The following is a 17,590-nucleotide window of genomic DNA, read 5'->3' as shown; positions in this document are numbered from 1 at the left end:
CCCCTCATACCATCTCATTTTGGCTTCTCCTTTGTCTTTGGATGTGGAGTATCTTTTTTTGTGAGTTCCAGTGCCTCCTGTCGATGATTGTCCAGCAGCTAGTTGTGATTCTGGTGTTCTCACAAGAGGGAGTGAGAGCACGTCCTTCTACCTAATATAATGTTATATTTCAGTTATACATCAATAAAAGTTTTAACATTTGGGAAAATTATAGCGCCGTATAGAAGTACATAAAAAATAAATGGAGTAATTTATAAATACTTCTTTGCAAATAATTACATCTCCATTGTTCTTTCCTATATTTATTATTACTTTTGTGTTTTGTTTTAATTAATGGATTTTATTTTTCAGAGCAGTTTTAAGTTTGCAGAAAAGTTGAGCAAAAAGTACAGGGAGTTCCCATAATACTCCCCTGCTCCCTCTTCCCCTATTATTAACACCTTACATTACTGTGGTACACTTGGTACAATTAATAAACCAATATGGATGCAATATGATTAACTTAAGTTCATAGTTAACATTAGGGTTCACTCTTTGTTTTCCGCAGTTCTACAGGTGTTGACAAAGACATAATGTCATGCATGCACCATTACAGTATCATACAGAATAGTTTCACTGCCTTAAAAATCCCCTATGTTCCACCTATTCACCTCTCCCTCCTTCCCTCTCCCAGAACCCCTGACAACCATTGATTATTTTATTATCTCTATATCTACAATTTTGTCTTTCACAGAACGTGATATAGTTGAAATTATACATTATGTAGCTATTTCAGATTGGTTTCTTTTAATTTGTTTTATGCAGTTAAGATTCTTCCATGCCTTTCAATGGCTTGATAGCTCATTGCTTTTTATTTATTATTTCACTGTACAGATATGCCATAGTGTTCATCCACTTACCTGTTAAAGGACAATTAATTAGTTGTTTCCAATATTTGGAAGGTTTCTCATTCCTTTTTTCTGTCTTTCAGTGTGAATTTCATTAGTAAATAGGAAAGATGGCAGTGGGCATCACTGTCATATTGTCCTTGAATTTAAAAGAATGCCTATACTTCATTCAAGTATTATGGTGGCTTTGTGCTTACAAAAGTTCATCATTCTTCTGGATTCTTAAAACTGCATATGGTTTTAAAATATATTTGTTGTAAAAGGTCAAGAAGGGAGATTCTTCCAAGAATCAGTTTTACCTTTATTCAAATCTGCTTTAAATATGTCAATAAGGTTTTATACTTTTTTAAAAATCTACATAGTTAACTTTTTAAACAATATACATTTTCACCTATTTGAAATTTATGTTTTCTTGAACAATTTTACATATTTGTTTTAAAAAACTTTAAATGCTTGGAAGAATTAATATCATTAAAATGGCCATACAGGGCTTCCCTGGTGGCGCAGTGGTTGAGAGTCTGGGGACTCGGGACGATGCAGGGGACACGGGTTCGTGCCCCGGTCCTGGAAGATCCCACATGCCTCAGAGCGGCTAGGCCCATGAGCCATGGCTGCTGAGCCTGCGTGTCCGGAGCCTGTGCTCTGCAACGGGAGAGGCCACAACAGTGAGAGGCCCGCGTACCACAAAAAAAAACAAAAAACAAAAAACAAAAATGGCCATACAACCCAAAGCAGTCTACAGATTTAATGCAATACCTATCAAAATATCCATGACTTCTGGAAAAATTGTATAGATGATCTTATTGGCAAAGCAGAAATAGAGGCACAGATGTAGAGAACAAACGTATGGATACCAAGGGGGAAAGGGCGGGTGGGATGAATTGTGAGTTTGGGATTGACATATATACACTACTATGTATAAAATAGATAACTGATGAGAACCTACTGTATAACACAGGGAACTCTACTCAGTGCTCTGTGGTGACCTAAATGGGAAGGAAATCCAAAAAAGAGGGGATATATCTATACATAAACCGGATTCACTTTGCTGTATAGAAAAACTAATACAACACTGTAAAGCAACTAAATTCCAATAAAAATCAATTTAAAAAAATACCCATGACATTTGCCACAGAACTAGGACAAATAATTCTAAAATTTATATGGAACCATAAAAGATCCAGAATTACCAAAGCAGTCCTGAGGAAAAAGAACAAAGCAGGAGGCATAACCCTCCCAGACTTCAGACAATGCTACAAATCTTCAGTAATCAAAACGTGTGATATTGGCATAAAAACAGACATATGGATCAATGGAACCAAGTAGAGAGCCCAGAAACAAACCCACACACCTGTGGACAATTAATCTTCGACAAAGTAGGCAAGAATATACAATGAGGAAAAAACAGTCTCTTCAGCAAGTGGTGTTGGAAAGTTGGACAGCTGCATGTAAATCAATGAAACTAGAACATACTCTCACACCATACACAAAAATTAACTCAAAATGGCTTGAAGACTTAAATATAAGTAAGACACCATAAAACTCCTAGAAGAGAACATAGGTAAAACATTCTCCGACATAAATCATACCAATATTCTTAGGTCAGTCTCCCAAGGTGATAGAAATAAAAGCAAAAATAAACAAATAGGGGGACTTCTGCAGTGGTCCAGTGGTTAAGACTCCATGCTTCCACTGCAGGGGGTGCAGGTTCAATCCCTGGTCAGGGAACTAAGATCCCATATGCCACACGACATGGCCAAAAAATAGAATAAAATAAACTTTTTTAAAAAGAGTAGGAAATTTCAGCATATGTAGTTGACATTTAATAAAAAAGGAACCTAATCAAACTTATAACCTTTTGAATAGCAAAGGAAACCTAAACAACATGAAAAGACAATCTACAGACTGGGAGAAAATATTTGCAAATGATGAAACCAACAAGGGCTTAATTTCCAAAATATACAAACAGCTCCTATAATTCAATAACAAAAGATCCAAACAACCCAACTGAAAAATGGCAGAAGAACTAAATAGACATTTCTCCAAAGAAGAGATACAGATGGCCAATAGACACATGAATAGATGCTCATCATTGCCGATTATTAGGGAAATGCAAATCGAAACAACAATGAGGTACCACCTCACACTAGTCAGAATGGCCATCATCAAAAAGTCTACAAATAATGAATGTTGGAGAGGGTGTGGAGAAAAGGGAACCCTCCTGCACTGTTGGTGGGAATGCAAATTGGGGCAGGCACTATGGAAAACAGTATGGAGGTTCCTCAAAACACTAAAAATAGAGTTGTCATATGATCCAGCAATCTCACTTCTCAGCATATACCCAGACAAAACTATAATTTGAAAAGATACATGCAACCTGATGTTCATAGTAGCACTATTTACAATAGCCAAGACATGGAAGCAACCTAAATTTCCATTGACAGATGAATGGAAAAAGAAGGTGTGGTATATATATACAATGGAATACTACTCAGGCATTAAAAAAAATGAAATAATGCCTTTTGCAGCAACATGGATGGACCTAGAGATTATCATACTAAGTGAAGTCGGACAGAGAAAGACAAATATCATGTGATGTCACTTATATGTGGAATCTAAAATACAACACAAATGAACATATCTACAAAACAAAAACAGACTCACAGATATAGAGAACAGACTTGTGGTTGCCAAGGGGGAATGTAAGTGGGAGAGGGAAGGATCGGGAGTTTGGGGTTAGCAGATGCAAACTATTATACACAGGCTGAATAAACAACAAGATCCTATTGTTTGGCACACGGAACTATATCAATATCCTGTGATAAACCATAATGCAAAAGAATATGAAAAAGAATAAATATATGTATAACTGAGTCACTTTGCTGTACAGCAGAAGTTAAACACAACATTGTAAATCAACTCTACTTCAATAATTTTTTTAAATTTAATGTTTATCAGAGCAAGGTGATATATAATCAATTCATATTTTCTATCGTGACTTTGAAACTTTCTAGTTTTTATTGTTAGTAAAATTCAATTTGTGTGTCTGTATATATGTGTGTGTGTGTTTGTGTGTTCATACATTATATTCTTAGAAATTTTTTCTAGTTACTTTCTCAAGTATTTCCATTAACTCTATGGGTTTTTTTTTCCTTTAATTCTTACACTGTGATGTTTTATCAGGTTAGGGACCTAAGATTACATTTCCTCTATAGAAAATACTTTTGGAAGCTTCCAGCTTCCAAAATGAGCTGTGTAACATATCTTTTACTTGTTGAGTGTGCTTTGTTTTTCCATGTATTTAATTTTTTCTCATTAGATCTGTAGTAGATTACAATGAATTAAAATCCTCTTCTTTTCCTTTTATTTCACATAATTTTGCTGCTGTTATTTTGTGCATACATCAGTGTTTTATTTGTGCATGTGTTAGTGCATTAGTGTTACACACTCATTATCATTTATACCTTATATGGTCATGATTATCTTTCATTTACAATATCTTTTCTTTGCATTTTACTGTGCCATTTTTGCTACCCTTTTATACCTTTGGTCTATTTGTTTCCAGCACATATCTCAGAGCAACCAGTCACTGGGACTATACTCACCATAGTAGTCACATCTCAGCCGGGCATGGCATTCTTGCATCACATCCTTTCCCTGAGAATATTTAAATACTACTCTATAACCTTCTGACTTTGATAGTATGATAGAGAAGTAAAAACTATACAAATTTTAATTCCTTTGGTCTTTAATTTTAAGATGGGAAGGGGATAAGAATTTTATACTCTGAAAGATATGAAACAGCCAGAATGTGTCTTGTAGAGTATTTTTACTTTTTTTCACCTAAGAGAGTAAGACACTACTGTCTCCTACTTCAGTTATTTTTTTAACATTTGTATTTCTCATGTATACTATTGATTATCAATATATTCTCTTATTCTGACTTTTCATTAAGGAACTCCTATTTTCTCTCATATTTATCTTTTAGTTAATTTCTTATGTTTCACCACATTATACTCCACTAGTCCGACTTTCTGAATCATTGTTTCTGCTGTGTATTGTTTTTAGAGATGATGTGAATTGGTTAACAAGAGAATTCCTGCCTTTTGTTCCATATCCTCTTCTATCATTGCAAATAGATAACTACCTTCTTCTAAAATTGTATACAAAATCCATTTCAAGTATTATTATCTGAGTATTCAGAAAATTATCTTAGGAAATTTGAGGGGAAAAGTCAATTACCTGGTCTCAGTCATAAGTGAGTTCTACACTACAAATGAGAAAGGAAAAGGGAAAATGGAAAAATTTTTAAAGGACATCATTGTAGGGTTCATAATCTTAATTTAATTCAATTAAATTTAGTTCAGTGGGTATATCATTGAAAGATAGGCACACTCTCAGTGTTGAAAGTCAAACCTAAGTCCTAACCACTTCTGGATGTTACCTACGGACTAGATATTGGAATGATTTATCCCATATCATCATGCCACACTGGTTTTGTACACTTAAGTTTGGGGCCTGAGTTTTGAAAGACCTTGCATCAACTCTTGCCTGGAGAAGAGAGCAGCCTGGAGCCATGAGGTCTGGGGACGGTTTGCTACCAAAGCAAAGCTGACTAACGCTGTTAGGTTTGGGGTTGTATCTGTTTGCTAGGACTACCATGACAAATTACCCCCAACTGGGTGGCTTAATCAACAGAAACATTCTTTCACAGTTCTGAAGGCTAGAAGGCCAAGATCAAGGTAATGGCAGGGTTCGCTCCTTCTGAGGGCTGTGAGGGACAATCTGTTCCATGTCTCTCCCCTAATTTCTGGTGGTTTGCTAGAAATCTTTGGCATCCCTTGGCTTGTAGATGTATGACCCTGATCTTTGTCTCCATTTCATGTTCTCCCTGTGTGTGTGTCTGTCTCTGGGTGCAAATTTCCCCTTTTTATAAGGACACCGGTCATATTGGATTAGGGTCCACACTATTGACCTCAACTTAACTTGATCATCTGCAAAGAGACTATTTCCAAATAAGGTCACAGTACTGGGGGTTAAGATTTCAACATCCTTTTGTTGAATATAATTCAACCCACAACAGAAGAGGACATCAGATTAGCAAAGTTAAGTAAGGGTTTCAGTTTTGATCAGTAGCAACCTTCCCATACTGTGTTTAGTCAGTTGTCACCAAGTTAGGGACTAAATCAAGTTAGCTATTGCAGATGATTTTAATCCTGCTTCTTCAGTATGAAGTGTATAGAAATCCCTTCTGTTATTTTAAATATTCTTCAATATTTTTATTTAGGCCAATGAAAACATTTTCCTTCTAGATTAAATGATCTCCTATGCTTTTTTGAGAAATTAGGAGAGGAGGCCTACTGGTGTTTTTCCCTAACTCAGGCATCTTCCTAGACATTATTCATTGGAGATTATTGTCAGGAAGAACAGTTCTCTGCCAATGTAAATCAAATTAAAACCGCAAACACATGGTATAATTTCTACTTTCAAAATTCCAATAGGAATGCTTAAGACAACATCAATGGTGATTATATAATGATTTTCATCGACTCATCTAACATTTTGTTATGCCCTGCATTCAGTAAGACGCACACACACACACACACACACACACACACACACACATATTCAATTGGTAGTAGCCAATCCAAAGAGTGGAAAAGGTCTGTATTCACCTGTAGCCTTCAGGCCAATTAAAGGTAATAATAATGGAAACCCTCAAAGATACTCATTTTCTTTTTTTTTCTTTTCTACTTTTATTTTGGCATGGATACTTTCATGCAGATACTTTCTTCTATGCCTGTATTTCCACAGTTTCATCACATTAGACTCCAGTATTTAGGACTTAGGTTTTAGTGGTTGTGCAAGGAAATGGTTGTAAAGTAATAAGTGAATAAATGAATGAATACAAGATCAGTTTTACTGAAGAATATGGTTTTCAGCCAACATCATCAGTTCCCATTATTCCCTGTGATAGCACTAATTTCTAGGGCCCTCTATCATTAAAATATTCCTGATTAAATAAATTGAACTGATACTTATAAAAATACTAGTTTTGATTTAGGTTAAATTTATAAATCTTTCTACTAAGTTAACACATACTATATTATATGGAATATTATACCATCAAATTTGTATTCTGCCATCACATTTACTCTATATTAAAATATTTATTATTGGCCTGAAATCATAGGAACCCTTACCTCCACCATGGTTAAGTGAAGTGTATCATATCATTTACTGGGTTTCCAAAGCTCTAGGACCTAGAAGATAATTGGCTGCTGGAAAAAGCAGTCTTAGTTCCAAGGTTTTCCCTCTACTGTGCAGAAAGATTGGCAGTCCCAATTCCATCACCCAGAGGCCACACTGAGTCTGGAATTTCAAATGCAGTCAGAGTGGCTCTGTCTCTGGTGGTTGGAAATGATCATTGACATTCAGACAGATAGTCATCGTTTTAGCATTTCTTTTCTTTTCTTTAGTGTTTACCTTCAATATGACTGTCATTGCTGAAACGACCTAGGAAAACAAAAAGGATGAGGATAAAGAATGACAATGCAGCAGCAAGAATAAGGGCTGAGCAGTCAGAGCATGACTTTACATAATGTATGAAAGGTTATAATGCAGTTATCTTCAAGAATTATTTTCTGTACATACCTAATTGACTGCCATGTCATTAAGTAGAAGACTCATTTATTTTATTGTTTTTTTCTCAAGCTGCTACATGAATTCAATATTTCATATTCATCATATAACGTAGAGATACTTTCATTTGTCATGGATAGTACAAGGAATGAAAGGGGGGTAAAGATTCAGAGGCTAATAAAAGAAAGGAGAAAAACGCAGGATTCAGAGAATTCTAGCTGTACAATCCAATACAGAAGAGGGTGTGGAGGTGGCTGGGAGGTAAACTCTAGAACCCAATCTGAGATAAAACTTCCTCCTGTGCTTTCTGGGAATCGAAATCCTACCCGTCAGAATTATATTATTGAAATAGGATAAATGCCTTGTGTAAACAGGTTAGAAGTAGCTCCTAGGGGTGATGAATGTGAAGCAGAGGATGGTGTGCAGAACATTGGTCAGGGTCCATTGCCCTCAGATGATGTCATGGCTGTGAAATACAATTTATTGTGATACTGTTTCAATTGATTAAGGAGTCTACAGTGAGCTCAGAGCTCCCTCTAGCCCATTACACTTGTCCGTTACACTGCCTAGGAGTCATGAAATTGAAGTGCTAGAGATGTCATGTTGGTGTGAGCATCAAAGGTTTCTGTGGGTTATATTAATGTTGCACAGACAGACATACCCCTTTGGGGTGGTGGTGACAAAGCTATAGCAGTGAAGGAAGAAGCCTTTCCATCCGCATATCTTCTATTCTAAGGTCATCTCTATGTCTCTGACTCTTAGGCACTGGTGCTCATGGACACTAGGGCTGAATATCCCTGAAGAGACCTTCTTGGGGTGAGAATGCCTCACTTGTCCCCAGATAATACAACCTAGACAACAAGACACCAACCTGGTGATTTCAGGTGTCCATCAAATACACAGTAGAGGACACTCAAGCATGGCCAATCGCTTCTTGGCATCATGTAGACTTCTTGGCTGGACTGAACATAGATATTCCATTTCTGGGAATTCAAATGTTATTTCTTCAGATGGGTTCACTGGTGATTCTACCACAATTGCTACAGAAATATTCAAACCAGAGTTCCACATGAGGATATATTTATCAAGTAAACCCAGCAGGAGACCTGCAGTGGAAGCCCTCATAGAGGTAGGATTTGAACATGGTGGGCAGCCAGGTAGACATACTAATTAATGCTCCTCCTTTTATCACAGGTTGTACTTAGTTGGTACAACTACCCTGCATGCAAACCTACAGAAATTGTTCCAGGTTGAGGAACAATGGGATAGCAGAACTAGACTAGACCAGTTCCTTTCCACTAGTAGATTGGGTGGACTTCCCTGTGGTGAGGGTAGTGTCTCTTGAACCATGCAATCTGCCTCACCACAAATTTCACCTCAGCACCCTCCCGTATTTGCCATCACTTGCAATGGACCTACTTTAGAGATGCCAAGAGCAAGGAGGAATGAACAGATACACTCATGGGTTTTTTCTCTCTTCCTTGGACAGGGACCTGCCACATCTTCATGCTCCTGCAACTGAACCACCATCTCTGGCTGCCCTTCAGAGGAGGTGGGAGGAGATCCCTATTCTGGCTACTGCCTAGCTTCTCAAATGCCTATCAGTTCAGAAAATGCAGAGGTTAACAATAATAGCAGCAAGATAGTACTGTAAAATAATGAAAACAATAATAAATGTTACTAAAAGTTTATTATATTCCAAGAATGTGCCAAGTGCTTTACATATATTATCTTTCATATTCCCACAAAAATTCCGTGAAGTAGATACTACTGTAATCTCAGGAATATGAGATGGATAGGCTGAAATCACTTCCCTGAGGTCACATATCTAGTAAATAGTAGAAGAAAATTGAAATTCAGTTCTTTCAGATACCAAAGCCCACACTCTTAAACATGTTCAGGAAATACACACACACACACACACACACACACACACACACACACACACACATACATTTTACATATACATATACATATACAGAAGAGAAAGATTATTCTCTGAAGAGCAATTTTGCAAGGCACTCTAATTACCTACTAAATATCCATTCTCCCCTTCTTTCTTACTAACCAAAAGCCTGATCTAGGGAGTATGTCAGATTTGTCCAACTAAAAATCTTGGTTTCCCAGCCATTTTTGCAACTATGGGCGATCCTATGACTCAATTCTGGCCAATGACACATAACTGGGAATGTACTGTGAATTTCCAGTTCTGGTCAATGACATAACTGGGAATGTACTGCGAATTTCTTTCAGGCTAGCATATGGATTTGTTGCTTGGAGGTGCAGAGCTATTCAGAGACCAGGAGGAGGGTATTCACACAATAAAAGTGGTAGAGTGGGAAAATGGAAGAAACATGAGACCCTGATGGCATCATAGTCCTACTGAATAATTTCTGGACTTTGTGTGAAGAAAACAAAACCAACCTTATTTGTTTACACCATTGTCTGATGGATTTTCTTCTGCTTTTAGCAGAGTACATTCCTAACCAATATAAATATTAATGAACACTAGTTTCATATCTCATAGCTCAAATTTTAGAATTAAAAACTCTTGTTTCCTAAGTCGTGTTGTAGTCGGGTCATCCTTGGTAGTGGGCATTTCTAGACTGCAGCATTACCCATCCCAAACTACAAAACTTTTCTATATGCCTCTCACCGTGGTTAAAACAGCAACACAATTATGAATGATAAAACACCATGTCGCAGGCACATAACAGCTTTGGTGCTGCCACCTGATTAGTTAAACTAAATTACCAGAGACTGGTGGGGAAGAAACACTGTGATAGCTCCTGCTGCTCTCCAGCCAATTTGAACCTTTTCCTAGAATTATTTTAGATGTTATTATCACCCAAACACCTGCTGCTATGTAGGCAGGAAAACAAGCCCAAAACAAATGAGGAAGCAAAACATACTAAGTTAAAAACAAATGAGCACAATTCCTAAGTACAGGATACAAATCATAGCCTTCAAATTTGAGGGCCAGCTCTCCTGGTTACGAACCAGTCTCTAAGCTACTGTAAATGCCCAAACTGAAAAAAGGAGAAAAAAATCATCCAGGTAATTTCCATGTTGGTTTCTCTTCTTTTTTCTCTATGCTTTTTGTAGAATGGAAAAAAATATTTCAAAGGGTACATTCTTATCTCCTTTCCTCTTTTTGCAGCGAACTCAGCTACAACTTTATTTACAGCAGTATTTTTGCCCAAAACATCTTTAAACTTCTCAAAAACCACAAACATACAAAATAGTAGGTAGTAGGGGAAAACTGTTGATATTAAATATAACTTTATATGATTTGAACATGGAAAATTGTTGGGGTCTTTTTGAGCTCTGTTGACTCAGTGGACAGGGGCGGGGAGTTGGGAGAACTACTCAGAGCTTCTAAACTGAATAATTTAAGACTGGTTCTTAGAATAAATACTACATTTCCAGAGCCTTTCTTTATTCCTAAGACTGCCCATGAAAAGGGTTCCTCTTCACTTCCTTCTTAATTGAGTTTGGGAGAAACGAACCAAAGGAGAAAGAAATCAAGATCCAGGGTCGGATGACCCGACTACAACACGACTTAGGAAACAAGAGTTTTTAATTCTAAAATTTGAGCTATGAGATATGAAACTAGTGTTCATTAATATTTATATTGGTTAGGAATGTACTCTGCTAAAAGCAGAAGAAAATCCATCAGACAATGGTGTAAACAAATAAGGTTGGCTTTGTTTTCTCCACACAAAGTCCAGGGCTGTTTCTTGATGACAGCCCTTTGTATAGAGATAATTTTATTCATGACTGTTCCAAAGCAGAGTTGTTGCCTGGTTATCATGCGAAAGGCCATCAGAACAGGGAACCAAACTATCTTCTCAAGGGTCACACACAGCTGTTCTGGGAACCTGTATTGCATACCGTGTACAATTGGGGAGGAGAAAGTCAGTGGAACACAGGGAGGTGGTGATGGAATCATATGAATGACAGAGATGGGGAAAGGTTTTTAGTAGTTGCCATAGTAGGAAAAAACTTCAAGGACAGAGAGATCAAAAGGATAGTTATAGAAAGCTTTCTGTATTGGATGAAAGTGCTTGTGCTGTCCCTTGAAAACCTGCAGTGATGATAGGCATGATCCTTTAAAGTTTCTAGTAATGAACAGTAATTCTTTGAATGTAACGTGAATCCTCAGGTGACCAGGATTACACTGGTTGTATATTGGGGGCCACCAGACAGGTTGTATGAATGTAGGTGCAGAGCTGGCCTATGCTGAAACAAAGCACTAACAAAAATCCAAGCCCCACCAACCACACCAACTCAACTCCTAGAAAAATAGTGTCAACCAGTGCCAAAGAACAGACGCCAAACATATACAGTGATGGGTTTTGGAATATCATTGCAAACCCAGACAATTTGGGAAAGAATACCATTTTAAATTGTGTGTTCTTGGTAGAAAACCAGATGTAGGCAGCATTATACGAATTTTCTAAATTTATGGGAGTCTAAAAATTTGCTTATGAAGTTACCTCCTGAAAATTGGTTTTTAACCTAGACTTGATGATTTTTCTCTTTCTTCAGAAATTAGTCTTTTTTTCTAGAAGAATTGAGGGGGCAAAGGCAGATATCCTGAGACTGGATCCAGCCTTTTGCCCTTCCTAGCATACTGAGACTTGATAGTTTGGACTTTACTTTTACTCCAGATATTGCAGTTAAGGAGACTTTTGAATTGCTGGTCCTGTCTGCTGTCTTTCTTCAGAAACTGAAGAAAAAGATTTCGAAGCATGGTTAAAAGATGTGGTAGGGCCAATAACAGCCCCATGATCCCTGCTTCCTTCATGCCTTTATATAAGTTTTCCCCCTTGAGTGTGGACTGAACCTAGTGACTCACTAGTGAATAAAATATGGCAAGAGCCACGTGATGTCATTTTCGAAGGTAGGTTATGAAAAGACTATGGCCTCTGTCTTGGGAAGCCTCTCTTTTTCTGACTTGCTGTGAAGGAATCCAGTTGCCATGTTGTGAACTGCTCTCTGCTGAGACCTACATGGCGAGGAGCTGACGGCTCCAGTCAGCATCCAGGGGAGACCAAGGCCTGCCAGGAGACATGTGAGAAAAGCTGGAAGCAGTGTCTCCCTCAATTGAGCCATGAGGTGACTGCAGCCTTGGCTGACACTTGACTGCAGCTTAAAAAGAGTCACTGGGCTGGAGGCACCCAGCTAAGCTACACCTGGTTTCCAGCCCATGGAAACTGTGAGTTAAATACATGCTGTTTCAAGTGGCTAAATTTGGGGGTAAGTTGTCATGCAGCAATAGATAACTAATACCACTATCATGAATGTAAATCCTCAAAGGCTGAGAAGTGCTACAGACTAGATAACAATACAGTTGACCCTTCAACAACGTGGGAGTGAGGGGTGTTGAACCTCCATGCGGTTGAAAATTCATATATAATTTATAGTCAACCTTCTGCCCTCTGTACACATGGATCCTCCAGAAACACGGTTTCGCATCCACAGATTCAAGCAACTGCAGATTGTATAATACTGTAGTATTTACTATTTAAAAAAAACTCTCATGTAAGTGAACCCATGCAAGTTCAAACCTGCGTTGTTCAAGGGTCGGCTGTACACAGAATTCAAATTTCAGTGTTAGTTATGGACTCAGGTCTACCCACTAGGACTTCTAGTTTATTGGCGAGTTTTCTCTCCACCCTGGAGGATGTACCCTACAAAGTAGCAAATAGAGATTCAGGTCAAGCAGCCAAGGGGAGGTGTCTTGTGTTTGGTTCCTACTGAACTTCTATAGCGAGCTCTCCACCAGGACTGTGGATCATGCTTACAGAACCAGAGAATCATAGTTCAAGTCCAGGCCCAGGTGATTTAGGACCAGTGGTGTAGGGTAGCTGGCTACAACTTGTCTGGGAGGACCTATGGTGTACATTTCTTCCCACTCCCACATCAGTGTCATGAATTGGATAGTTGGAGATTGGGTATGGTGGCAGTATTTATACTAAAAAATTTTTTAAATGCTACAAATCAAGGTTTTCTCCAAAAAGTCAACTATTAAACATTTACCAGCAAACCACTGTTTGTAACCAAGAGCCGCGAATCCTCACAGACCCAAGGAGCCACCTGAATTCCATTTCTAGTGAAGTTAATCAAGGCTGAGGGAGAGAAGAAGGTGATCACAGCTGCCCTCAGGGAGGAAGACAAAATAGGAAGTTGAGCTGGGACTGGAAACATCACTGCAGACTTGGGAAGCCTAAATTGATGCAAGATGCCTCAGTCTCTTGAATTTGGATTGGTATAAGCAAGATCCTGGTAGCTACTGTTATCACCATTTAGAAGATACGGATACTAAGAAGTAGAGGCTTTTTTTTTTCTCTTTCAGCCATCTTTTTATTTATAGTTTGTGTTTAATGCAAATCAATTCCATAACAAGAGAAGTTACTATGAATCGAAACATAAATACACAATATACAATCCAAAATAGATGTACAGCATCCAGGTATGAAACAAAAGAGAATGTTCATTCACACACACAGTAGCTTGAGATCTGCTGGACACGGTTGTTCCAGTGTAGATTTCTAAAGATGGAAAAAAAATGACTTTGGTTATCAAGACTATTGTGGCCATATTAGATTTCAGAACATCTAAGCATCAGTGTGTGACCATGCTAACAAAAGACTTTAGGGAGTGTCTATTTTTAAAAAGGTTTCTGTGCATCAAGGCAGTTGTGAAAAGATTTATTTTCCAAAATCAAGCCCACTTTAGGCTTTGGACCAGGTTCTAACTATCTAAAAATACTGAATGATAACATAAAGTGTTCCAAATGTGGCTATTCTGATTCAGTTTAAAAAGAAGTATTTACAGAAAAGAGTATAAAAGTTTTTCTGAATTTAATGTAAGCAAGCTTCCAGTCTTCCCTTACCAAATATATTTGATTTATAGTTTAGCTCCTTCACATATCTGCCTTTTTAATTTCAAGATTTGTCAATCTTACCTTCAAAACAGATCATTTTTTAAACTGTAAAAAGTATTCGACATATGCAGAAATAAAAAGCATTTTGAAATTAGTTGAGATCAATGTAATTCTACTCTTTGTTATCTGTTTAGCTAAATGAATCTACTGCTCTTTTTGAATAAGAATAGTTGATAAGTATATAAGCAAAATGTACTCATTATGCTTGGATTTGGGGTAGATTCCAATCCATCATTGCCCTGGTACATATCAATGACTATATAAAAATTCAAATGCAATGTCAAACCCAAACCCTAAGGGAAAGAGTTCAGTTCCCAAGAGAACAGCGATAGCTTAACATAAAATTTTCTCTAGAGTACATCAGCATTAAATTAGTACTGCTGAAACAACACATTGAGCATTTACAGTAACACCTGGAAGTTCCTTCTAATGTACATATAAAATAGAATCACAGAAGCTTTGTTTTGCCTCATTGTTTTATGGCCTTATAAATTTAATGAACAAATGAAAACTCAATCTCTGTTCCACATCCCATTCTTTATCTCTAGGTAAGATAAAATCTATTCTCACTTTCAAGGTAGAGTTTTATGTGTCCATACTTCTTAAGCCACATTTAAGGAAATCATCTCTTAACTAATTTTGGATGTTGTCTCTCTTCATCTTGTACAGGAAACTCCAGCAGATTTAATATTGGCATTCATCTAGTCAAACCCTTCACATGCTCTTCAAACCAATCAAATTTGGGATCCTCAACAGTTTCTGTCAATAAAATAAGGTGTGGAACTAGCAGATTCATTCAATGAAGACCTGTTTTGTTTTTTGTTTTTCCCTTGTCACACTGGATGTCTGGATGCCATCTGAATTGGGTTTAGAGGATGGGAAGTATAGATGTTTCTTGGCCTGAGTCTCTTAACAGTAGAGATGTAGAAGGGAGACCGAGATCACCAAGAGACTGGCTGTTGACTGCAGAGCACCGTCACTTGCCTTGGTGGTGGCATTTGCTGGACTGGGGGCAGCTGAGGTATGCTGGGAGGAATTACTTGAAGGTGTTACAACAGTTGTTTGATTTGAATAAACCTGCGTAGGTAAGAGCAGTGCCAGGAGCAGCAGCCCCAGTCCAAGCCTGGCCACCATCGCTCTGCCCATGTCCGCTCCGTCGGTGCACAGCGCGTCTCACTGGATGCGGGGTGCGTGAAGGATTGCTGGCTCCCGGCGGACGCAGGCAAGGTCGAAGTAGAGGTATTAAGTAGTGTTCCAGGGCCACAGAATTAGTAAGGGCAGAGCCTACACCTGAAGCCTGGTCTGTGTGGCACAGCAGCAATATTAACAAGATGCTCTATTTGCCCTCACTCTGCTTTGTCTTCTGGCCCTCTGGCATTTTAAATCACAATAAAAACTGTAGGATCAATGGAAAATGAGAAGTGGTTACAATGAAAGACTCATTATGGAAACCTGGAACATGTCTGGGGACAATACCAAAATTAAAGAATTCCATTCAAGATGTTTTATAAGAACAGAGCATAAAGCCCACTGTACAGAAACAGCTTTGCAAGATGAGCCAACAGAGCATATCCAATGGCTTTAGTTTTCCATGTTCTCAAAACGAGAATGGGGCAATGTGTGGAACTCTCTCTGAAGTCATCAGAATCTGGACCACATTTTCTAAGGTTCATAGTTCCATCATTTGGAGTCCTCACTAGTGAATTTCATGAGCTACACAAACATAAAACTAATTTTTTAAAATTCAAAGTTCAGAAAAAAATTCAAAGCCATATAACAGACAAACATTAAGACAGACCTGAAAGTCATACTAGCTTGAAGGCAAAACAAAATGAAATCAGATAGTATTTGGCCTTTTTGGTTGCATTAGAACTATAAATGAAGCAGAATTCTCTAATCCCAACCTTAACGACAAGAGAAACATGCGTATATATGAACATGAATCAAGATTTCCATGGACAGCTACTGAGAAAGTGTGCTGCCTGGGTGACTTGAAGAGATAAAAGCTAAAGGTAGGATATCTAGGTGCTATATTTGTACAGAAAACACTAGAGATACCATAAGCAGTTTTTCTGATACCACAACATTTTTAAAAGGAGATTATAGAAAAAAGTATTTGCTAAAACACAGAAAATCAGATATCATAGGAAGATACAAAAAACAAAATTAAAAAAATTAATCCAATCAGATAAAACATAGCAGAATGCTTTGCTTTCCATTGAGCCACCACTAGCCCCAATAAGAGGCCAGAAAATGACTTAGTCTGTGTGCAAGCCCATTCCAGGAACTAGGTGATCCACACATCTTTAATATCCTTTCACGAGAGCATTCTTCGCTGAACACCTCATTAGGTTTTTACTCCTTGCTAGATTCTGCCCTGTAGCACAGCCTTAGATGCTTGTGAAGCAAAGTGTCAAAAGCTTACATCATGCGGGTCTTTTGAGCACACTGACGTAGGGATTTTATACCGTTAGAGAGCACATATTAAAAGATATGATACCTTTGTCAGACATTATTTAAAACATCTTATAATGGTTACTTCTAGAAGGAGTAGTGATTAGCATCTTATAATGGTTACTTCTAGAAGGAGTAGTGATTACAAAAGGCACAAAAGGGCTTCGGGGGTACGGCTATGTTGTTTTTTGATCTAGGTGGCTTACATGGGTATTTTCCAAATTGTGAGACTACATCAAGCTATATACTTATGATTTGTGCACTTTTCTGTATGCACATCATACTTCAATAAACATGTCACTAAAAGCAAACAAATGACAGCTACTTGAAATCACTAACCTACCCATTTTGGGAAGACTGATATTCAAATATTTATGAAGCACTAAATAAGATCGGGGGCTATTCCAGGTGCTATGTGACAGGGCTTCTCTTCCTCCAGGAGCTTTCTATTCAATAAAAGAGAAATAACCCACCATTAATCCATGCAGTGTCAATAAATAACATGGAATAATAAGCAACAAGTTTTATAGAAGTGATGTAGTTGCAGCAACTGGGTTATACCAGTTGGAAGAAGGAAAGATCACTTTTGGTGGTGAAAACCATGTTATGAAATATTCTATTGCCTCCCTCCCCACCCAGTGTCCTGAAACAAATT

General features: G+C 37.8%; 1 protein-coding gene across 1 annotated transcript; it reads right to left on the bottom strand.

Annotated features, from left to right (window-relative positions):
* Positions 1 to 15,194: 15,194 nt before the first annotated feature.
* Positions 15,195 to 16,408, bottom strand: LOC307186844 (signal transducer CD24-like). The gene has a single exon (XM_079922415.1). It carries the CDS (start codon positions 15,625 to 15,627, stop codon positions 15,391 to 15,393), a length of 237 nt encoding a protein of 78 aa, XP_079778541.1. The 5' UTR covers positions 15,628 to 16,408; the 3' UTR covers positions 15,195 to 15,390.
* Between the last annotated feature and the right edge of the window lie 1,182 nt (positions 16,409 to 17,590).

The sequence above is a fragment of the Stenella coeruleoalba genome, assembly GCF_951394435.1.
Source record: "Stenella coeruleoalba genome assembly, chromosome: 5".
Classification (NCBI taxonomy): Eukaryota; Metazoa; Chordata; class Mammalia; order Artiodactyla; family Delphinidae; genus Stenella; species Stenella coeruleoalba.
This window is presented reverse-complemented; position numbering and strand designations above follow the sequence as displayed.